This window comes from Phoca vitulina, unplaced genomic scaffold, assembly GCF_004348235.1.
Source record: "Phoca vitulina isolate PV1807 unplaced genomic scaffold, GSC_HSeal_1.0 scaffold1, whole genome shotgun sequence".
In the NCBI taxonomy this organism is placed as follows: domain Eukaryota; kingdom Metazoa; phylum Chordata; class Mammalia; order Carnivora; family Phocidae; genus Phoca; species Phoca vitulina.
Window position 1 is genome coordinate 33,399,471 of NW_022589704.1, and position 24,463 is coordinate 33,423,933.

The window sequence follows — 24,463 nt, forward strand, 5'->3', positions numbered from 1 at the left end:
AGGCTCTACTTTCACAATAGGAATCTAACTCCTTTTTGCCTTCTTCTTCATTGCCACTCCAGGCCAACCCGTTATTTCTGTTTGCCTCAGTTATTGCAATAGCCTCTTTCTGATCGCTCTGCTTCTACTCAAACTCTTACACTCATCACTCTGCACAGAAGAGCAGAAGCCAGGGGTGCCTGGGTGGCTCAGTTGGTTAAGCGTCTGCCTGAGGCTCCACTCCAATCCAGCCACACATGGGGCTCCCTGATCAGCAGGGAGCCTGCTTCTCCTGCTCCCGCTGCCTGCTGCCCCCCCCCCCGTTTGTGTGCTCGCACGCAGGCTCTCTCTCTCTCTCTCTCTGTTAAATGAATGAATGAATGAATGAATAAATAAATAAAATCTTAAAAAAAAAAAAAAAACCCAAAAACAAAAACAGAAGCCAGATTACAACAATCCCTGATGGTGGCCCTGCAGTGGTTGCCCATAGCACTCAGATAAGCCCAAAGTCCTTTCCATGGCCCAAAGGATCTGTCCCCACTACCAAATAATCATCTACCTGATTTTATCTTATTTATTACCTTTCAACCTTTTTTCATTCAGTTCTAGCCTCATTCAGCTTTTTTTAGACTCTTCTCATTCAGCTCCAGGCACATTGCCCTCCTAGCCTTTGCTACTTGTTCCCTTTGGCCTGGAGTGTCAGATATACACAAGGCTCACCCTCACTTTCTTACAGATCTGTCCAGATATGTCCCTTTAGAAGAGAGATTTTTTTCCTGCTTACCTTATCTAAAATTGCACTCTTTCTTGTCTATTCTCTTACCTTTCTTTATTGTTCATAAAAACAACAGGAACAACCACAACATTAATATGCACTTATGTGCCAGGTACCATTGTAAGCCATTTGTCTTTAAACCTCACATCACCCTGTAAAGTAGATAACTTTACTATCCCTGTTTTGTAGATGAAGAAACAGAGGTACACAGAGGTTAAATAGCTTGTGCCAAGGTCACAAAGCTAGTTAAGTGCTGGGGCTAAGATTTGAACCCAGGCTGTCTGGCTAGAAGCATGTGCTTTTAGCTACTACACTATTTTGCCTCTTTTTAAAATTCTTTATTAACATTCAATTTAGTTAACATAGACTGTATTATTAGTTTCAGGGGTAGAATTTAGTTATTCATTAGTTGCATATAACACCCAGTGCTCATCACATTAAGTGCCCTCCTAAATACCTATCACCCTATTATCCCATCCCCTCACTGCATCCCCTCCGGCAACCCTCAGTTTGTTTCCTAGAGCTCAGTGTCTCCTAGAGTTTGCCTCCCTCTCTATTTTCATCTTATTTTATTTTTCCTTCCCTTCCCCTATGTTCATCTGTTTTGTTTCTTAAATTCCACATATGAGAGAAATCATAGATTTGTTTTTCTCTGACTGACTTATTTCACTTAGCACAATACCCTCTAGTTCCATGCACATTGTTGCAAATGGCACGATTTCATTCTTTTTAATGGCTGAGTAATATTCCATTATATATTACATTTGCAAATATCTTCTCCCATTCTGTAGGTTGCTTTTTAGTTTTGTTGACTGTTTCCCTTTTTTGCCTCTGTATAGCCCAGTCACCACCATATTTGTTTAGTAGCTCTCACTCTTCCCACATTGCTGCATAACCAACCATGCCAAAACTTAGTGGTTAAAAGCAATAATTTATTATTTCTTGGGAAATTGGGTCAGGAATTCAGACAGGGCTTGACTAGGCTGTTCTGCTCCTCTTGGCACTGGCTGGTATCACTCAGCTGCATTCAGCCAGTAACTGGGTTGGCCTGGAAGGTCTCCGAATCTCCACTCATGTTTTGGCACTTTAATGCTCTTCTGTGTGGCCTAACTCTTCACATTGTCTCTTATCAACCTGTAGTACACTTGAAGCTTATTAAAGCATGGCAGCTGGTTTCTCAGAGGGGGGTGTGGAAGCTGCCAGTTCTTTCTAAGACCTTGATTCATAGTCCCAGAACTTCATTTCTGTCACATTCTATCAGTTAAAAAAGAAAAAAAAATCACAAACCTAGCCCATATTCAGATGAAGAGGAAATAGAATCCATCTCTTGACATCCAGAGTGGCATTTATATACATGGAGGGAAGAACGATGGCTGCCATCTTTGGAGACTATCTTCCACACTACCAGAGTGGAAGTTCCACTAGAGCGGAGACCCTTGTCTGTATTGTTCATTATCATGTCTCTCTAGTGCCTAGAATAGTGCCTGGCACATAATAAGTATGCAATAAATATTTATACTGTCCAAGAATTAAGGGACAGGTGAAAGAAAGAGTCTGAAAAGGCAACGGAAAGGTCTGAAGGAATAGGGGGAAAACCCAGAAGGAGTGTGGCCCAGAAGTCAAGGAGGAAATGAGGGAAAGGAAGGCTGAAAGGCTAGGGCTGCAGGTAGGTTTTGTAATAGTGGCTGGTGGGAGTTAGAGAAATTCATCCTAAGTGGTCGCATTTTCCTCGGAAACGTACATAGGAGGCAGTTTTTAAATTTTCATTTTTAAAATTGTTTACCTAAGGGGCTGGGTAGGTAGAGTTCAGTTAGCAATGTGTGCAGGTTGGGAATAAAAGGCGATAGGAAAGGAGAAATTCCTAGTAGCCGTGTGTTAGTGACTGTTTTAGGCTTAGCAAGATTGCCTGGCCACATGCAAGTCCCGACTGAAGTTGCACACCTTTGGTTTGCAGTGCTGCCAATTCTCAAGGTTATGTTGTTTTAAGCACTGGTGCGAGAGTGGACAAGGTTGGCTGAATTGTTGCAGACTAACGATTTTGCAGGTGGGCGGAGGATCAAGGAGGCAATGGGGCTGAAGGTGAACGTGACAGACCATTTATGCATAGGAACTTCAGACCTTGACTGTATCTGTCGCTGATGGTCTGAATACAGGTTTGCAGGCTCAGGGATGGCACACTGCCTAGCAGCAGAGAGTTCGCATCCACTGTGTGCCAAGGGTGGCGGCTGGGGAAAATCTTCCTGAGAGGACTTCCCAGCTGCGAGCTGAGTCGGGGTGGGGCTGTGGCTGCGACAAGCAGACTGCTGTGAAACTGTGTGCTGAGCACGCCAACTAGTTTTACTCAGATTGTACATTGGGGAACCCTGTGGGGAATCATAAAAGATACCAATTCATTCCCTCCTACCCCATTCCATCTTTCCGGGTTGCAACCAAGTAACAACAGTGTGGATACTAGGACCAACTGGTGCCGCTTGGCGATGACGTCATCGGCGGGGGCGGAAGCGACTACAGTTAGGGTATAGTCCATAGAAGCAGTTTGAAGATATTTTAGCCTTTTCCCTGTAAAGAGTAGCGAACTTATCCTTCTGACTTTTGCAGTTTGAGGTGGCAGCAAAATGCCTGCAGCTCCCACTTTCATCACCACCTGTTACCATGGAAGCTCTCGGGTAGTTAGGCCCCGGCGACTCCATGTTACGTCACCGTCCAAGCGCGTTTTAGGACTGGTGGCTCCGCCCTGTCCTGAGGGAGGGGCAGTACTCCTGAGGACATCGCCGACAGTGCCTAAGGCCTCGTGGATAATTTTGATCGCTATCAGACGCCGTCGGCGTCTAAGCCCATCTATTTCAGGGGGCAATTTCGGCCCGCTTTCACACTAGCTCGCTGCCCTGCAGCCCCACCCCTTCCTGGGGGCTCCGCCCCCCGTGAATCAGCTGATCTCAGGGACCCGCTGGGCTGAGAAGCTCGCGCCGGATGCAGACCGCGGTGCTGCCGGTGGAGCGTCAGGTGAGCGAGGGTGAGTCTCCGGTCGGCCCTTGGCTTCGCAGGGCTGCCCGGCCCGGCTTTCCTGTGTGCGGGAGGCCGGGGTCCGAAAGAGAGGTGGAGGCGCAGGCCGAGGCCCAGGAGCGCGCTTGGTGACCCACAGAGACGGCGCCCGCGTCTTCCAAAAAACCTGCGTCCGACCGACGGCGCCTGCCCGCCAAAGAACACCCGACGCGGCCCCCTGTCCCGGCCCCAGGTTCTCCCATTCGCCCCCTACTTCCCTCCCCAGACGGGGTGCCACTGCATTGGTCTCAGCGGCGGGAAATTCTTTCACGACCCCCTTTCCCGCCTCCACCCACGCTGCCTTTCCTTCACTCACTGATGAGGATTTATTGAGTGCCCACTTTGGGCGCTCAGTACGTAAACCGGAGTCCCTGGCCGCGAACCTTGGTGAGTGTCCCAGGAGGGTTTGCCCCAAGGATGCAGATCATGGTGGAGGGTGGACCTAGTGCTTCGGTGGTTTGAAAGGGCGGTTGCAGAAAAAGAAAATGACTTTGAAATTAAGAATTTAATTGTTTAGTTGTTTAACCAAGTCCTTTGGCGTGTCAGGTGAGCCATCAGAGGGTGAGAAGTTCTTTTGAGAGGCGAAGACAGGAAAGTAAGATAGGTCTATCATTAGGAAACGGTCCCGACGCTGGTGTTGGTCCTCTGGGTAATAGGGCTACTTTGGAGACAAGCAACAATAGGTTGGCAGAATTGTTGTACTCTTGCTTACTTAGGGCTTTGATGATGAGGGAAGAGGAAAAACGCACTGGCTGAAGAGGCGTATTCAAATACAGTATTCTCTCTAGGATGGAAAAGGAAATAACTGTTAAACACAAACACAGATCTTTATTGCCTTTTAGATTTTTTGGTGGCTGTAAATGTTCTTTAAAAGGCCTTAAAGAATAAAATTGTGTGATGTGTGTTTTTTTCTGAACAGGTATCAAAATTCAGCAAGTTATTGGTCCATTTTCCCCCCTAGTTTATCATAAATATGAATGATTTCAAGTGACCACTTGACCTGTGAGTTAATGAGTATTTAAAGAATTTAGGGCAGTGAAAAATTTGCAGTAAATTGCAATATTTTAATCTTAGTAATATAAGCATGGGCTTTGGATATGGACATACCTGACCTCACATCCACTTATTCTTTGATTTGGGGAAAGTTACTTAACTTCTCTGCATTATTTTTCTTATTTCTACATTGAGGATTAAAGTACCTTCCTCATAATAGCACCTTTACATTTAATGGTTCATGTATTTATTACAGTGCCTGGCAGTGGTAAATATTCAGTACATATTTCCTATTTTTATAATTATTTCTTCCACTATCTCATGACCCACACTGACTCACTGTTTTCTAAATGGAAAAGAGAACTGAATATTTTTAGAAAAGAAATATAATTCACTTTTTAAATTCAAGGGATAGTTTCCGGATAATTTGCTGATAACATTGACTTATAGTTACAGAAAATATGACTTCTGGTTGGTCCGTAGTAACTTTGGTGTTCAGTAAGGGTATTTTAATGTGAAAGAGATGCTTTTGGAATCTATTCCTAGTTTAAATTTATTACTTAGTTTGCAAACTATGATTAGGATTGGCGTATTCAGGGTTCATAGTTATAGCAAGAGAAATTCAAAGTTGTTTCACAATATTAACATTTTTTAATAGATATTCTTTTTTTAAAGATCTTATTTATTTGACAGAGAGAGACAGCGAGCGAGGGAACACAAGCAGGGGGAGCGGGAGAGGGAGAAGCAGGCTTCCCGCTGAGCAGGGAGCCCGATGCGGGGCTCGATCCTAGGACCCTGGGATCATGACCTGAGCTGAAGGCAGACGCTTAACGACTGAGCCACCCAGGCACCCCACAATATTAACATTTGAAAAGATAATGATCCAGAAAATAAAGTGCCAAATAGTGGAGGTGTGTGTGTGTGGGGGGTCTGAATTGCATCAGGTAAGCCTCTTATTTTTTTAAGTAGATTGAAGCAGTGTGAACTGGAATCCCTTCTGTCCAAATTTCAGCCTTTCAGAATTTAGTTGTCTTTTGAGACACTTAACTTTGGGCATTTTGACTGTTAAAGACACAAGAGTGTGTTAAGAACTTCACTGACATGATTTCAGTTTTGTGTGATTAGGTGGAGAGAGTACTATTAATCTACCTTTTTATGAAAAACATGGGTTTGATGCGGTACTGCTGAGTCCATTTTAAAGGTATTTCTGAAGAATATGACTGACTTGTAAAAACCTTTTATAATCTTGTATTAATATGACACTAGGTAAGGTATGAGTTAGAAAACTACAAAGAAAGGTAAAGACTGGTGATTTTTGAGATGGTGTAAAAGAAGGCTGCTTTTATGTAGTAAGAGGTTGAGCCCCTTTTTCAGACACTCAGGAGTGCTGTGAGGATTTTAATGACTTCTAGATCATTTAGCCCTTTTTATAACTTTGTAGAATTAAACCTAGCACATATTCCAACTATATTAGAGATTTTATTTGTAGAGCTTTTTTTTTTAACCGTTTTTTTTTTCTTGTTACTCTTTGTTGATAACCAGATAATTCAGTCATCAGTAATAAGAGAGTAGTAGATTTTGTAGGTTATCAGTCCTTAAGAAAATGCACAGTAACCACAAATAAAATAGTAACAAACTCTGACATGGTTCTTTTGAGTCTTGCATTTATTTTCCTATACCCATCTCTTCTCTATATATGTCATGGTGCTGTCTTTACATTATGTCTTGATGTTTGTTGCGTCACACAATTGGTAGATCAGCTGAGAAATTGGTAAAGTAGCTGAACTAAGTGATCCACGTGGGTAGAGCAAAAATATTTAAATCCGTGAGGTAATGAGTACTTGTTTGGGCTCTTGTAGAGTTACTCTTTCATATAGATTTTTTTTTTTTTTAAAGATTTTATTTATTTATTTGACAGAGTGAGAGATAACGAGAGCAGGAACACAAGCAGGGGGAGTGGGAGAGGGAGAAGCAGGCTTCCCGCCGAGCAGGGAGCCCGATGTGGGACTCGATCCCAGGACCCTGGGATCATGACCTGAGCCGAAGGCAGACGCTTAACGACTGAGCCACCCAGGCGCCCTAGATTTCTTTTTAAAAAAGATTTTAATTATTTATTAGAGCACTCGCACAAGAGCGGGGTGAGGGGCAGAGGGAGAAGCAGACGCCCCACAGAGCAGGGAGCCCTATGCGGGGCTCAACCCCAGGACTCTGGGATCATGACCTGAGCCGAAGGCGGGCGCTTAACCCACTGAGCCACCCAGGCACCCCTAATATAGACTTATTTTTTGAAGAAAATGTTACAGTTCTCTCAACTGCTATGAGGAAAAGACTGGGGCTGTTTCATAGATTTTCAGTTGGCTACCAGTGAATTATGCTCAAAGAAATCAGCTTTAGTCTCATTAATTTCACAAATTAATCAACTCATGGTTCCCTTTTACATATAATGTAAATAATAAATAAAAATTATTTGTTAAATAAAAATTATTAAATAAATTTTGTTCTTCAGCGTCCTCATACGGTTCTTCATTTCACATGATCTCCCTTTTAGGAAGGTGGTGGTTAGACCCAATAATGGCATCTGGATGGGTAACTTTCATTTCAGGGTTCTTCTGCAACCTAAATTTTTGTTGAGCTGAATTCTTAACCAAACTTAAGACAATTGCCCAGGCAAACATGCAGCAAAGATGATTATAGCAGCTCTTAAAATAGCAATAAAGTAGAACAATCCATCCGTACTTTAGGAGGGAAATGGATAAACTATGGTTTATTCATGCAATGAAATGCTATCCCCTAATAAAAATGAATGAACTAGGGGCGCCTGGGTGGCTCAGTTGTTAAGCGTCTGCCTTCAGCTCAGGTCATGGTCCCAGGGTCCTGGGATCGAGCCCCGCGTTCGGCTCCCTGCTCCTTGGGAAGCCTGCTTCTTCCTCTCCCACTTCCCCTGCTTGTGTTCCCTCTCTTGCTGTGTGTGTGTCTCTCTCTCAAATAAAATCTTAAAAAAAAAAAAATGAACTAGATCCATACTTATCAATGCAGATACATCTCAAATGTGTAACAATGAGTGAAGAAGCAAGTTGCGAAAGGATGTCTATGATATGATGCATTTATGTAGTTTTAAAAGAATGTAGCTTACTACATTCTTATTGCTTATGGATACATATGTATCTAATGAAATACATTAAAGTATAAGAACATATATGGAAATAAGACACATTAACTTTAGGAGTAGTGGCTAACTCTGGGAGATAAGTTTGGGTGGAGCTCTTTCAGAAATATGTGTAACTTTTCTATTTTAAAAACAGCTGAAGCAAATATAAAAATATGTTAACATTTGTTAGAACTGAGTGATGGGTAGGTACATGGACTTGTTCATTATTTATTTTTACAGATTTATGTATAATTAAGATAGTTTGTGAAACTAGCACTTGAAAATTTTTTTACTTTAGTTCTATTCTAATTTAAATTCTATATAATTAAATAGAAAAAATTTAAAAATAAAATTTTTATTTATAATTAGGGCTCTCTTCCAGTATGCTTTCTTTATTTTACTTTCTAGTCTCACAGTAGTTAACTGTGGAAAAATAATTCTTTTCTTCCTGCAGTAGGAAAAGAATGTGCCACTGCAGCTCCACTGTGTAAAGCTTTTCTAAGGAGAGGAGACAGACCTATTATTAGTCAATTTTATTTTGCTATTTGACTTGTGCTCCTGCAAAAATGCTTTTTTTTTCTTTTTTTTAAAGATTTTATTTATTTATTTGACAGAGAGACAGCGAGAGAAGGAACACAAGCAGGGAGAGCAGGAGAGGGAGAAGCAGGCTTCCTGCCGAGCAGGGAGCCCGATGTGGGGCTCGATCCCAGGGCGCTGGGATCATGACCTGAGCCGAAGGCAGACGCCCCCAAAAATGCTTTTCTTAAGATGAGGAATATTTTCTTAAAAGGCTACAGAGGAATTTATATTCTAGAGACTCTTGGGGAATGCAAGCTTACACTGATCATGATCTCTCAAAGGATAGGGGAGCAGAATAGATCATAAAGTCCTAAAAAGAATTTGGACAGAGTGACTCAGATACCAAATTACCACAGATATCATGTGGTCATGAACACTTACTTTTTAAAGTTTGGGTTTGTTACATTTTATTACAGTGTGGTAAAACTGAATTTATACTGTTACTGCAGGTGTCCTAGTTATTCCTCAAAGAAAATCTAATTCTCTCTGAAAAAGGTATTAATAAGTAAACATGATGAGCATGTGTTAAATGGTTTGAGTAGTGAATAGTAAATTTAATAGCTGATCCCTAATTTAACCTCAGTATTTAAATTTGAGTTAAATAACCTTTCATTCCTAATGAAGAATACCTGTTAACGCAGGGCACCTGGGTGGCTCAGTCGGTTAAGCATCTGCCTTCAGCTCAGGTCATGATCCCAGGGTCCTGGGAACTAGCCTCAGCAGGGAGCCTGCTTCTCCCTCTGCCTGCCGCTCCCCCTGCTTGTTTTCTCTCTCTCTCTTTCAAATAAATAAAATCTTAAAAAAAGAAAAAAAAGAATACCTTTTACTAGCACTTTCAAAAAAGTGAAACTTGTATCTCCAGAACACTATTTTTGGCCCTGTTCAGTTGTATGGCCCCGTGATGACCTTAAGTATTATTTGTTTTTGATTGGTAAAATAAACCAACATACTTTGAACTGTATTTCTGTAAAATTGCCTTATTTTAAAAAAATGTGGCCATTTAAAAGAGAATAGTAGCAAAATATTAAAGGAATAAACAATTTGTATCAGAAATTATACTCTATCAGGTAATAACAGACACAAATTTTTGCAGTACCTGAGAATTTGAAATTCAGTTCCTAGTATTATAATATCCATCAAAATGTTTCATGGGGATTTCATTAATCTGGAAGAATGTATTTTAAAAATTTTGCAGTGGATACAAAAAGGAGCTAAATGGGCATTGCTGGGCATTTATTTTACTATATTTACACTCCCCCTCCCCCCCCCGGTGGGTAATATCCATTCTAGAGGATTTTCACAATCAGAAGTGTAGTTTTAGTAGTTTTCAGGGTGAAATTAGCAGGCCATAAGAGTGAGACTGTGAAGTGTTAGTGCCCATGGTGGCACCAGAAACTGTCTCTACGTACTAAGGAGAAAGAGACTGTTCTTTACTGGGTTGTATAACATTTGTGAACTGACATGAAATAATAGCATCTTCATAGTTAGGAAATACCATTAGCAAATTATGAGAATTTCTATTATAAGTAGACACTTTCCTTTTGTGTCCTATATTGACTTTTATTACAGGCGCTAGAAACCTACATCATTTGCAAGTGCTGTCTTTCACTGAGTATTCACTTAAATGTAGCCCACTTGTACCTAGTGGTTACTATGGTTACAAGAATGTACCAATGAATAAGTCATAGTTTCTGACCTCCAGGAATTTATAATATATTTTGAATCAATGACTTAGTGCATTATCCCATTAGTAACAACATTATAAGTAGTAAGTACTTTCTAGACTAGCCTACTGACTTACTTTATTCAGTGCATTAATTTACTGAATTCTTGAACTCTGGGTCAGTATTTAAGGAGCTAGTAGCTCCCATAGTGGTATCAGGCATTGCCTTCTGTGTTGCAGTTAAGGCTGAGAGGGCTGGACTTTGAAGTGACCTCAACCTTTGATGGTGGTTGATTTGTCAAGGCTGCTGCAGTGCAAGGTGAGTGTTTCTCAGCCTTCATTAGTGGTTGGTAAAGGCTTTGGTGGTGGGATATCCAGGAAGTAGCAGTTATTGGTGTCTAGATTAGTTCTCAGTCAGGTGTTTGGGTCATAAGTTGCCTTGATCTGTATATAAATATATTGACTGAGCCTCTAACAGATAATATTCATTGAGCATTTACCATGTGTAAAATACTATAGTGTCTTAAATTATTGTTTACTACATTCACCTATAAGCTCTGGTTTACAACATCTTTAAATTTTTTTTTTAAAGATTTTATTTATTCATTTGAGACAGAGATACAAAGAGAGTATGAGCAGGGGGAGAGGCAGAGGGAGAAGCAGGCTCTCCGCTGAGCCAGGGGCCAGACATTGGGCTGGATCCTGTGACCCTGGGATCATGACCTGAGCCGAAGGCAGACGCTTAACCATCTGAGCCACCCAGGTGCCCCAATATTTTAAAAATGTTTAAAAAGATTTATTTATTCGAGAGAGAGTGTGTGCACCTTGTGGGCTAGGGGCAGGGGAGAGAGAGAACCCACAAGCAGACTCCACACTGAGCACAGAGCCTGATGTTGGGGCTCGATCTGAGTACCCTGAGGTCATGAAGTGAGCTGAAACCAAGAGTCGGCCACTCAACCAACTGAGCCACCCAGGTGCCCCTGGTTTACTACATTTTAAGAAAATGAAGCCAATTCAAACTTTAAAAAGAAAGTGTAAGCACCTGCAATTTTAAAGTTTTGCAGTAGATACAAAATGCAATACAATTTACTACTCTATTTATTGTTCTATCTTAATGTCTTGTCATTCTAATCTCCAATTATCATTACTCTTGTAGCTACAGTTATTGCAGTTGTTTTAATCAATATACCTATTTTCAAACAGTAAGTGAAACGAGAATAAGACTGGAAGTGCTCAGCTTTATTGGCTTTTTCTATGCTTTGAGGGTGCTGTCTATAGAGAGCCATCATTCTAGTAAGAAAGGCAGAACATGATAGCATGTAAACTCCTTAAGGACAGGAACTCATTTATTTATGTGGGCCTAGTCTATCCACAGATATTTATTGAGTACTGTTATATATCAGGACTATGTTAAGCAGCTAGGCTATAATAGAGAATAAGATGTTTTTGGCTTTCACAGAAATTTTAGACTGGCATACCCGGAACATAGTAGATGAAAAAAAATACGTGAGGTGTTGTTGAAATTTCAGCCTTCGAAAGTTAATATACTTATGACTTACAAATTTATCTTTCACTAAATCATTAAGGGAAAAGGACTTTATCCAGAGAATAAAGTTTACTAGAGATGAATAAATAGAATCAATAGTCCACTAGCACATTTCTGTTCCACATTAAATTTTTTTAAAATTTATATTCTGCCTTGTCCTAAAAAGATTTAAGGCAGTTTACAAAAATATATAATATGGCAACATAAAATAAAGAAACAGAATGACTGGAGCCAGGAGTGCGATTAGAATACAGAGCACACATATACTATAAAGTCCTAGTCACTTAACAGATGGCATCATATGAGACTCTTACTCTCTCACCACGAAATCTGTACTCCTGTCTATATCTGTATCTGTGTATCTGTAATTTAGGTCTGTTTCCTGTCTTATTAAAACGTAGACCCTTCCTCTTGTGAAAGATCAGTCCCAAAACACGTGTTCCAGATGCCATCCTCTTTCACTTTGTCCAGGACTTTGGTTCTTCCCTCTGCCCCCTTGCGTCTGGGATTGGTGTCATTGTCAATGCAAACATGTTCAGCTATCTCACATCTCCCCAGCTCTGCACATACAAAAAACACACCCTTTATCTTCACATTCTGCTCTAGCTCCATTTCTCTGTCATTTTGACAGTGTTTTTCAAAAGAATTCTTTACATGAACTTAATTTTCTTGTGTTCACCTCCCATTTATTTTTTACCTCCCATTTATAGTCAACCTACTCCAATCTGGTTTTCAGTCCCCAACTACCACTGAAACTGTGGCCAAGCTCAGCATTGATATCTGTGTTGGCATATGCACTGGACACTTTTCACCTCTCATCCTATGAGACCCCAGTGGCTTTGACCTAATTGACCAGGCCTTTCTCCTGGAAACCCTCTGCTTTGCTTTTATGTGCACACATAGACTCATGCTTCTCCCACCTCTCAGGTCACTTCTCACCCAGGTGTTATTGCTTGTTCCTCATCCTAACCAACCTCTAGGTGCAGGAGCTCCTTACAGCTTGGTCCTGTTCCTTTCCATTCTCTTAATACACACCCGGTGATATTATGCATTGTCTTGATTTCACATATTATCCATATGCCTTTCCAAGTTTATATCAATAGCTGAGACCTTTTTTCTGAACTTCATACTCATATATTCAGCTGCTTTTGATAGGTACTCTGGGATTTCTCACTGGCATCTTGAACTTAACATAAAAAAAATCTTAACCAGAATCTTCTACTTCAGAATCCTGTCTTTTTTTACTCTTCTCCATTTCGGTAAATGGTACCACCAACACACAGTTGTTCAAGGCAGAACTTAGAAATCATTTTTGATACCTCCTTCTTTATACCCCACTTGTGTCTAATATATCACCAAGTCCTAGTTGTTCTAGGACAATGCATCTCATTTGTTTACCTCTTTCTCTTCTACCAAATTGGCAGCCTTATGAAATTAAAGAGCCTAGGCTTCCTCCTTCCACTGAGAAGATGAGCCAAGTGAGTATTTGCAGGCGGGATACTCCTTGCAAAATTAATTGGGGCACTGTATGTGAGTATGTTCACCATAAAATAGACTTAAAACTTTTGAGAAAAGTGTAAATCATCACCATTGGAATACATTGTTAAAGCACCTATAGAATGTCTTATAAGCAATGCAACTTTCTAGTGTACTCTTCAAGATGAAGTTGATGTTAAAAGTACATATAAGAAACTAAAGGAAGTATAAAATAGTTAAAAGTTGGGGACCCCTACCAAAAATGATTGTTGTTTGTTTTAGAATACAGGTTCCTGGGGTGCCTGGGTGGCTCAGTGGGTTAAGCATCCAACTCTTGATTTCAGCCCGGGTCATGTTCTTGAGGTCCTGGAATAGAGCCCCTTGTCGGGCTCTGTGCTCAGCAGGGAGTCTTCTTGAGGATTGTCTCCCTCTCTCTCTGTCTCTCCCCCACTCAAGCTCTCTCTCTCTCTCAAATAAATCAATCTTAAAAAAAAAAAAATAGAATACAGGTTCCTAGTCCCTTCCTTGGAACCCTTGAGGCAAGGTATGTTTTAGAATTCAGAATTTTTTGATCTTTAAAATGTGCATAAACCATATATTATGTAACACTTTCTCTGGGACCTTTGGTACCACCCCATAATCATACTAATATTTCTTCTTTTTTTTAAGATTTTTAAATTACTTTTAAGTAATCTCTACACCCAATATGGGGCTTGAACTTAAAACCCCAAGATCATGAGTCACATTCTACTGACTGAGCCAGCCAGTTGCCCCAATCGTATTAATATTTCTACAGCAAAATATATGAATATTCACACTAAAGGGGCAAAAACTAACCTCATATTAGTTCAGGTCAGGTTTGCTGTCAGATAAGTTTTAGTCATATTAGATTTTGCCACCAAAAGAGTTACGAAAAAACTTAGTTTTCAGTTTTTTGGACTTTGGATTTCTTTTTTTTTCTTTTTTAAAGATTTTATTTATTTGACAGAGAGAGGGGACTTTGGATTTCTGGTTAAGGTTTTGTGGATCTGTAGATAGTTTGCAGCTTTTTCTAACAATAATTCGGACACCTAGACCACATTTTTTTAGGGCACTCTCGGATCATGGTGTTAAAAGCATACCCTCTGCTTGTACAAGATAGTTTATTTCTCTGTTAAATGTAGCAGGAAGTTGTGTTTCCAATGGGATCTAAAAGTGGAGTCAGATTGTTAAGAACCAAGGTTTGGCTTTTGTTTTAAAGGGCCATCTGAGAGTTTAATTGCTTTACATTTCACTGTAAAGGAGATAATTTGAAGTGTAGAGTGGCATACCTTAATATGAATCTAGCTTTGTTCTGTGACTCATAGAATTTAAGAGCTGGAGGGGATGCTTGAGTCTATTGTGCTCATTTTACAGATGTCCTTGATCTCTGGAAAGGCCGTGCAAGGCAAAAGAGGGCCCCAGATTTTTGACTGTACAACATCACACAGTTTCTTTATCAGAGCTAATTAATATAATAAAGGCCTATGAAGGGAAGTTACTATAACAAAAGAAAAGAAGCAGAGTTTAGGGATTCTGTCTCCCAAAGGAATGTAGAGTGAGAACCTTAAAGTTCACCTGGAGAGAACTGTCCCCAGAAGAAGCCCCATGATTAAGCAGTTTTATAACAATCAAAAATGTGAAGCAATGAGAGAGCTTAAGGAAGTTTAAGTGCTATTTGAATGCTTGAGGCAAATATTAAAGATTTCCTGATAGGGGATCATAAAAATAGAAAAACAAAAATTTCGGGTTTACTTTTTCTTATGGATACATAATTGAGAAATGTTAGGTTTTTTCTTTTTGTTTTTGTTTTTTTAATGTAGGCTTCATGCCGGAGAAAGAATGTTAGGTTAAATAAGAGTTGGTAAATGCCACTTATATTTAAGTATGTGAGAGAAAACTTTATAATACAAGGTTCCCACATTTAGCTGTAGTATTCTTTTTTAGTTATGTTTCCTTAGCAGTCATTTCTGTTTCTCATTACTCTATTTGAGTCTTAGGCAGACCTATCTTCTTGGAAGAAGTCAAACATATTAAAACAAAATGAGACAGATTTATAATACTGATATAGTATCAGTATAATACTGATATAGTATGTCTACGAAATAGTGTATTAGCTAGCTTTCTGTTGCTATTTAACAAATTGCTACAAATTTAGTGGCTTAAAATAACACAAATGTATTGTTTTTGCAGTTCTTTAGGTAGGAAGTATGACACAAGTCTCACTGGGCTAAAATCACGGTGTCAGCAGGGCTGCATTCTTTTCTGGATCTGTTTCCTTGCGTTTTCCAGCTTCTAGAGGCCACCCACATTCTTTGGTTTATGCTCCCCACCTTCCCATCTTCAAAGCCAGCAGTCTCTCAGACCATGCTTCCATCAGCACATCTCTTTATCTGACTCTCCTTCTGTCTCTTGCACTTTTAAGGAGGCTTGTGATAACCACACCGATAACCCAACCCGATAATCTCCCTATCTTAGGGTCAGCTGATTAGCAATTTTAATTCCCCTTTGCCATTAACCTAACCTATTCACAGGTTCTTGGCATTAGGATGTGGGCATCTTTGGGGACCATTATTCTGCCTAGCATATAGTAACAAAAGAAAGTTGCAAAAACAGTTTGTATGGCTTTAATTCCGTTTGGATTTGAAAAAATGTGTGGTGGTGAAAAATATGGCAAAAGATGAAATCTACTTTAAGAAAACTCTGTATTCAAAAAATGTGACACTAAAAGAGGAAAAAAAGGCTGTTTTGTTCACTTCACCAAAAGGTTCTCAACATTTTTGATTGTCAGGCACTAGGATAAAATTCAATTTACATTCGGTGAATCAGTGATGGGAAGCAAAGTGTGCTTGTGTACTTATACACCCTCCCAGAGAAGTTCTCTGGTTTCTGCTGGGTATTGTTTAACTTTAATCAAGGGAACAGTTAGTTACTCCTTGATCTCTGATGAATAAACACAGGTTAGATCTGGCCTCAGAATTTCTCTGTACATTTTCCTAATGGTTAATTATCCTCACAAGGCATAGTACCACTTAATAATCATATTTATTATTTAAAAAATAATCATTTATTAAATTAATAGCATTTATTAAATATATTCAGGTATATGTTTTGTTTACATGGTACCCTTCATCCAACTTTGAATGATTCAAAATTTTTCTAAAATAAGCATTAGGTAGAGAGCAATTTCCTCCAGATACACAGATGGCAAATGGTAAGAATTCACAGGCAACCTGGAGTAAACAGATGGATCTTACATCACTCCTGCTGGTATGGGCTGTTTTCAGAGTACAGTGACCATGCCATATCCTTTGCAGAAAAATCATACATTTGGTTTGGGTATTTTTATGGTTGACACAAATAAAACCTCATTGCTATTATGTATTTTCATGTGTTTTGGTGCCCTTAAAAATATGAATTTTTAGTTGAGATGTATTGAGTATCTCTGTCTGCTTGTTTATATTTCTGTCTCTTTATTAAACATTGAGTTTCTAAACCGATGGGTCATGATATTGGTACTGTAATTTCATATAGCTCTTTATTATTAAATGGTGGATTTTGAAACAGATATTTTAAAACCCAAATTTCTTGGGGCGCCTGGGTGGCTCAGTCGTTAAGCGTCTGCCTTCGGCTCAAGTCATGATCTCAGGGTCCTGGGATCGAGCCCCGCATCGGGCTCCCTGCTCAGCGGGAGGCCTGCTTCTCCCTCTCCTACTCCCCCTGCTTGTGTTCCCTCTCTCTCTGTGTCTCTCTCTGTCAAATAAATAAATAAAATATTTAAAAAAAAAAAGAAAAAAAAAAAAAAGAAAACCCAAATTTCTTTCAGCCTTTTGTACTATGGTTTCGAGTTGAGGTTGATTTGGGGAAAATACTTCTAGTTCCAATAAATAGAAATCTTTCTGGTTTGAGTAAGATTTTTTTTTTTTTTTTAAGATTTTTTTTTTTTTTTTAATTTATTTATTTGAGAGAGAGAGAATGAGAGAGAGCAAGCACATGAGAGGGGGGAGGGTCAGAGGGAGAAGCAGACTCCCTGCCGAGCAGGGAGCCCGATGCGGGACTCGATCCAGGGACTCCAGGATCATGACCTGAGCCGAAGGCAGTCGCTTAACCAACTGAGCCACCCAGGCGCCCTGATTTTAGTAATATTTTTTGTGTGCATTGCTGAAAAATGTAAATTAAAACGACTTGAATCTGATACATTACTGAAGAGGTTTTAGAAATTCTTTCTTACTTAATTGATATTTACATGTTCATGTGTTCCAGAAGCATTTTAAAAGCAACCCTTAACATGTGTGAAATGAGTATTTAATGAAAAGAATTTTCAGATTGAGCTTCCTTCTTTATAATAAAAAATAAAATCTGTTGCCTGACAAAGTACAGCTTAATTGCAGGTAGTCTTGTCTTCCTTTGACATTGCATTTGATGGTCAGCAGGCATTTTTATAAGCTCAGTGGGCAGGCTCAGTCTAGATATTCAACTTTGGCAGGCGGGATATGAAATAGTTGAAATAGTTTCACTGCATATTTATTGCCCAGTGAATGTGCACTTGTTAGAGGGCTGCCATTTTTTTTTTTTTTTTTTAAATCTGAGGAATGAAGTAGCACAGTATTCTTTCATTGCTCTTTGTGCTTACCTGTGTTTTGCCATTTAGGTCTTTATATACTTTTCGCAAAGAAGAAATGATTTGGTGATGGAGTTCTCCCCCTGACCGATGGACTCAAAGAAGAGAAGGTAAAACCATTTCTTCTTCTACCTTCTTCTAGGAAAACACAACAAGCAATTCCACGAATGCGTAGCTTCTCTTCAGTTCAATTTTCTTGTTTGTGGTTATTAAGTAGGAAGAGTGACATTTATGTTGATTGGTAAAGAGAAAGATAATAAAATAAAACTGATTAGTGATAAGCTTTGTTGCTAGTTTCTTATGCATAAAAAAATGGCACAAAGTGTCATCATCATTTTAAAGCTTTTGAAGCCATTTTTTCTCACAAATAACTTCAGGTCTTCAGACATAGCCTTATTAATTGCAATCCTCTTCTATCCTTAGAAAACTGGATTAAGTTTGTGGCTTTCCTCTCATATAACCATGGTTATGCCTAATCATAACTGAGAGGAATATTATTTAGCAAAAGTAGAGAAATTTCTAGGTATTATAAAATAAATGAAACCAAAAAACTTTCTGTGCCCTGTTAAAATTGGCATCATTGTTCTAGAAAAAAGCATGTATCATCAGTGGCAACAGAGGAAACTTGGTATAAAGGAAACCCAGCATATTTTAATATGCCCTTTTCTTAGAAGGGTAGGCAGTTATGGTATGGTCATTATCGTGAAGCTTGGTGTCTTGTGTTCTTTGACCCAGAATCATCACATGGATAGAATTCTTTGGCTAGAACATGAGTAAAGCACAAAAGATTTTACTGTTCCTGATATAAATTTGATTCTTAAAAAGTTAAATAACAACTATAGGGCTTACTCAGTGTAAAGTAAAATATGGATCTCTATTCCCTCTTATCAAATACTTTTTTTAGCATTCAAAACTAAAATTTTAAAATAAGACTCCAACTTGGGGCATGTTACAACTTTATTATCCAAATAAGGAGTTAATAAATGGAGAAGTTAGAATCTTAAAATTTTGTGCTATTAAATCTAAAATGTCAAAAAATAGTCCAGGTTTTGTTTACTTCTTAGATAGAGATAAGTAATTTGTGGGTTTAGATTGTCCTCAAGCCTTTTATGTAAATAATTGTTTTATCTCTGCTCCTGTGTGCCAACCAAAGCATAAAATGTGTGCTAAACGATCTGACCCAGTCACCCATGTGCTGGTAAAAGGTACAGATCTAATGAAATTAATAAGAACCCCCAAAATACAGTTTTAATTGCAGGAACAATTAAGCTATTTTTCTTAACGTTTGTAGCTCAACAGAAGCAGAAGGATCCAAAGAAAGAGGCCTGGTCCATGTGTGGCAGGCAGGATCCTATTCTGTAACACCAGAGAGACTGCCAGGCTGGGGAGGGAAGACTGTTCTTCAGGCAGCCCTTGGAGTGAAGCATGGAGTTCTTCTGACTGAAGGTACTGAAAAGAATGGCTTAACAAATACTAACTGAAATGCTAACAGTGCCTGGGTATGTAAGATCAGGTAAGAGAGTTACTGGATATCAGGAATTCTTAATGACGTTTGCTAGAGCTTATACTCTTTGTGTTTTCAAATTATGTTCTTACTCTCTATCAAAAATCAGATTAGTTCTTAAATTTAAGATCCATCATAACTAGAATAAAAGGGAGAATTACAGTTGGTAAATTTTATAGTAACAAGTACATGAAAAATTAACTTTTGAAAGATTACCTATTCAGAAACTCTTTTGCTGTACCTTTGTTCATTAAATGTATCAGAATAACCATGCTAATAATAGTTAATGTTTATTAAACAATTATGGGTGCCTGGCACTGCAGCGAGCACTTTGTATGTACCACCTCACTGAGTCTTCACTACCACGTTGTGAGGTAGACTACTGTTGGTGTCCCCACTTCACAGATGAGGAAGCTGAAGGTCAGGAGGTTAAATAATTTCCCCAAGCCCACACAGCTATTGGAGTGTCAGAGTCAGAACTGGAATTCAGAGAGTCTGATTTCAGAGCCTGCTTTTTAAGCCACCTGCCCCTACTGCCTCAGTACGGTTTTTCTCAGGCATAAACAGCAGCTCCTAAGAACATGTAATAAAATAAATCTATAAATCTATAACAGAAACATAGGCTATAATTTATAGAGAGAGTTGCCTTTAATTTGATAGCAGTTTACCAACTCAATCATGGCAAATTTGGTTTGAGCCAGGACTGCCATCAACTAATTTATAAATTTCTGTTCCATAAGCATTTATTAAGTATTCAATAATGCTTTGATATTTTCCTCGTAGGAACTAAGGGAAGACAAATTCTAAGAAGCAAAGCTTAAATCTGACCTTGGTAATTTTGTGGGGTAAACATGGATTTCTTTCTAGCCTCTTTATTACTATATTACTTTTATTATAATAATATAGAATAATATTATTAGGCCAGAATTTGGAAAAAGCTTTATTATAAAAATGTGAACCATATTCAATAGATACCTGCCCTAGGGGCTTCAAAATATATCCTTCTCAAGCATATGTAAGTGGAATTCTGTTGTTTAATTTACCCTTCAGTAAGATATTTAGGAACCCTTCATGAACATGTTCTCTAAACCTCTAGAATCATACCTTAAGTGGGATAACTGGGGGAAAACATTTTAAAAATATATGAATAGCCTATCATTGTTCATGTTTAAGCAATGTCCTGGTTTTAAGTGTCAAAGCTACAAAAAAACCCACAAAAAAACCAAAAAAAACTCATCTCACACAAGTGTGTAGTTTGAAATGGCAAAAAGATCTCCAGTGCTATCTTTTCCAGGTGAGAAAATATTACTGATGGAATGCCAGAAATTTTCAAGTTCTTTTTCTCTATTTAGTTTGACTATCAGCTCATAATTCAGTGAGGACACTTCATTGAATCACTATTTTTGAGGTACTCCAGGTTGAAAAAAAGGAGGAGTTGTCTAAATATCCATTTCTCTGCACTATTTCTCTCTCTAGTGGAGTGATATCCATTGAAAGAGTTGGTGAGCTGTTGGAAGTTTATATTGCTGTGTCACTCGGGAAGAAAAGTTTAAATATCATAACCAGTGAGCTTATTTTCTCAGTACTCTTTATCCAAACTGGAAATTCCGTAATAAAAGCTCATGTCTTCCCTCAAGGCTCTATTGTGTTCTTTCTTACATAGACATTCTGGTTAGTTAATTTGAGTATATAAATATATTTATTGTGTATAATAAGCCATAGCTAAAGAATGCATTTTTTTCATCATCAGCTCAGTTGCTGCTTTGTGGGAAAAAATACTACTATAAATTTACTTCATTATTTCTTAATTTAAAAAAATGGGATGAGTCTCTGGTCATATGGAAAAGAAGGAATAGTGGGCTTGTTTTACTATTTTCAAAACCCATGGCCAAATCTTTGTTCCATTTGAATTTTTTAGCTAGCACAGGTCATATGCACACGCCCCCAAACTACCACAGTACTGCATGAGATTATGACTTGGTAGCACACCTGGACAGAAACAGGTCCTTATCAGTCATGTGCCCAGCTCACTGGCGCCTTTTGTTTTACTTCTAAAGCCAGCCAGTTGCCCTTCATTCTAAAGCTAGCCATCATAGCTTTTGTTGGTTTTTTTGCTTTGTTGGTTTCGTTGTGATGATTTGCTTTTTAAACAAATGGCACATCAGGAATGCTCTATAGTGCACAATATATATTATATATAACATTTAAAATTATACATAATATTGTACACATCATGAAGACAGCATCTAGAACACTGGTGCTTTCTTAGAACCTGGAAGTATAAAGCTGATTTCTTAGTTTTGGCCAAAATGAATCTAATATTTTTATGCTACTGCATAATTTTCTGCTGCTCTGACTTATTGAAGTAGCAGTGAATGTTCTAGATGTTAGCGAATGTATCTTTTATCCTCTGCTCATTTTATCTTATCATAGTCATTACTTTGCTTTGAACACTTGGAATCTGCTATCTATAATAGCCTACAATGGTAGCCATTACTAGTGGATCCATGTAGGACTTTGTAGGATGAGGCTGAAGGAAAGGAGCAATAACCCTCCATTTGAAAGTAGCCTCCTGTAGTTGGTAGAAATTCTCACTATTTTTCAGAATATTAAAAGATGATATTTGGTTTTTTTTTTTTTAAGATTTTATTTATTTGCGAGAGAGAGAATGAGAGACAGAGAGCATGAGAGGGAGGAGGGTCAGAGGGAGAAGCAGACTCCCCGCTGAGCAGGGAGCCTGATGTGGGACTCGATCCTGGGACTCCAGGATCATGACCTGAGCCGAAGGCAGTCGCTTAACCAACTGAGCCACCCAGGCGCCCAAAAGATGATATTTGTTAAAAGATGAATAAACGTGGGATATTATATGCTTGAACCAAAATCTCTACAACTGCACTTTTGAAAATTAAAAACAAAGCAAAAAGCCCTATTTTGTTAACCTAGAGGGGCCAAAAATTTGCTGATAAGATTTCTAGTTAATTCACTAACCCCCTTCTTTTTTTTTTTTTAACCTTCAGATGGTGAGGTCTACAGCTTTGGGACTCTTCCCTGGAGAAGTGAACCAGCAGAGATTTGTCCGAGTAGCCCCATTCTAGAAAATGCCCTGGTTGGGCAATATGTTGTTACTGTGGCATCAGGGAGTTTCCACAGTGGAGCAGTGACAGAAAGTGGCATAGTGTACATGTGGGGGGAGAACTCTGCAGGCCAGTGTGCAGTAGCTAACCAGCAGTATGTTCCAGAACCGAATCCTGTCAGCATTTCTGATTCTGAGACCAGTTCTTTGTTAGCCGTCAGGATTTTGCAGTTGGCATGTGGTGAGGAGCACACACTGGCATTGTCATTAAGCAGAGAGATTTGGGCATGGGGTACTGGTTGTCAGTTGGGTCTCATTACCACCGCCTTCCCGGTGACAAAGCCACAAAAGGTGGAACATCTTGCCGGGCGAGTAGTGCTACAGGTTGCCTGTGGTGCGTTCCACAGCTTAGCGCTCGTACAGTGCCTCCCTTCCCAGGATCTGAAGCCAGTCCCGGAAAGATGCAACCAGTGCAGCCAACTCCTAATTACTATGACTGACAAAGAAGACCATGTGATCATATCAGACAGTCATTGTTGCCCATTAGGTGTGACACTGTCAGAATCCCAGGCAGAAAACCAGGCCAGCACTGCCATCAGCCCCTCCACTGAAACCCTTGACAATCAGGGAGAAGTGTTCGAGAACACGCTTGTAGAAAATGATCTGCCTGTTGCTACTGACACGAACGTTGGAAATGTTCAGACCGCAGGTGGTGATGCCATTCCCTCCCACCAAGACATCGTGGGAACAACTGAAAGTTCTTCTGCCAGAAATGTACCATCGTACCCTGATACTCAGGCAGTATGTGAATACATGCAAAAACTGTCAGATCATTCAGTAAGCGAGAACTCCGAGAACGGCGAAAAGCCAATGCCGTCTCAGGTACCTGCTACGTTTTATAATATAAAGGTGTTTCTGGAGTTAGGAGTTTTTCTTTAGCGACTTTCAAATGCTTAAGTCTTGAGTTTGACTTTAAATCTCTTTTATCATGCAATCCTAGATAAGGGAAAACCTGGATTAAATCAAAATTACTCTTTATGTTCAAATTCTGCCCTTTAAGATGTTGAAAGATGTCATGCTGGGCTTCTTTCATAAGTAGCAAAATCTCATTTATTTTTTCTAGTACTTTTCCTCCCATGACGAAATGTACTAAATTTTGGTAGGCTCCTGAATACTGTGGGGTTTTTTTTTTTTTCCCCTGAATACTTTTAATATAACTATACATTCACAAAGATTCGTCTCACCTGTATTTGTACGACTCCAGATTCCGTAGAGAGTAGTCCTTTCCTTTTTTATCAGGGGAGGTTGCTATGTGGTGAATCCCTCAATTGTAGGCAGACCTTAAAAAAAAAACTCCTGGTGTTATATATTGTTTGAATTTTTTTCAGCTTATACTATCCTATGGTCCTTAGAGGGCTTTGTTGTGGGACAGGGGATTAGTGTTTTCTTCATCTCATTTAAACTACTCTCATTTTAAAAACTTGTAAATGGAGAAAAGCTGTTTACCAGTAGCATACAGTAAAGTTTGAGTCTCCCTGATTAAACAAATTGTTTTAAAAGGATAATTTGTTTTTTTACTCTTCATGTAAGCCTTTCAGTTTTGCTTTTACCAAAACTCTAAGAAAAGAAAATGAAAGAAAACAAAAGCCTCTAGTCATAAAAGAACTGTCCTGTGGTGTTTTTTTCAGGTTTTTGAAACCATATACCTCTTGATTCTTTATTCTTGTTCTTCAATCTGTCAGGATGAGAACATGGCTTAGAGGTATTTTTAGAAATAGTTTTTATTTCACAGTTTACTCATTGAACCTTGTGGATATCTGATTTTTTTTTTTAATTAAGAATAAGCTGTTTGGAGAAAGATACTACTAAAATCTAAAAACAAAAGTAATGATTTAATAGGAATGCACATAAAACATTCTTAGACTTGAACATGCTTATAAAAAATTTGGACTTTGACTTTTTAGAAGTCATTCTGCTAATTTATTAAATTTGAAGTTAAAAATTTATTGTATACAGTTATTTGATTATTAAATAATTGTCATTGAA

At 38.9% G+C, this 24,463-nt stretch overlaps 1 protein-coding gene across 6 annotated transcripts in view; it reads left to right on the plus strand.

Moving 5' to 3' along the window:
* Positions 1 to 3,513: 3,513 nt before the first annotated feature.
* ALS2 (alsin Rho guanine nucleotide exchange factor ALS2) overlaps positions 3,514 to 24,463 on the plus strand; it is a 77,151-nt gene continuing 56,201 nt past the window's right edge. For 3 of the 6 annotated variants that reach the window (XM_032404564.1, XM_032404584.1, XM_032404588.1), the window contains exons 1-4: positions 3,514 to 3,757; positions 17,871 to 17,950; positions 19,132 to 19,286; positions 22,362 to 23,299. In XM_032404564.1, the coding sequence (XP_032260455.1) occupies positions 17,931 to 17,950; positions 19,132 to 19,286; positions 22,362 to 23,299 (1,113 nt within the window). In that variant the 5' untranslated portion in view covers positions 3,514 to 3,757; positions 17,871 to 17,930. The other 3 variants (XM_032404571.1, XM_032404575.1, XM_032404580.1) reach the window with 3 other exon arrangements.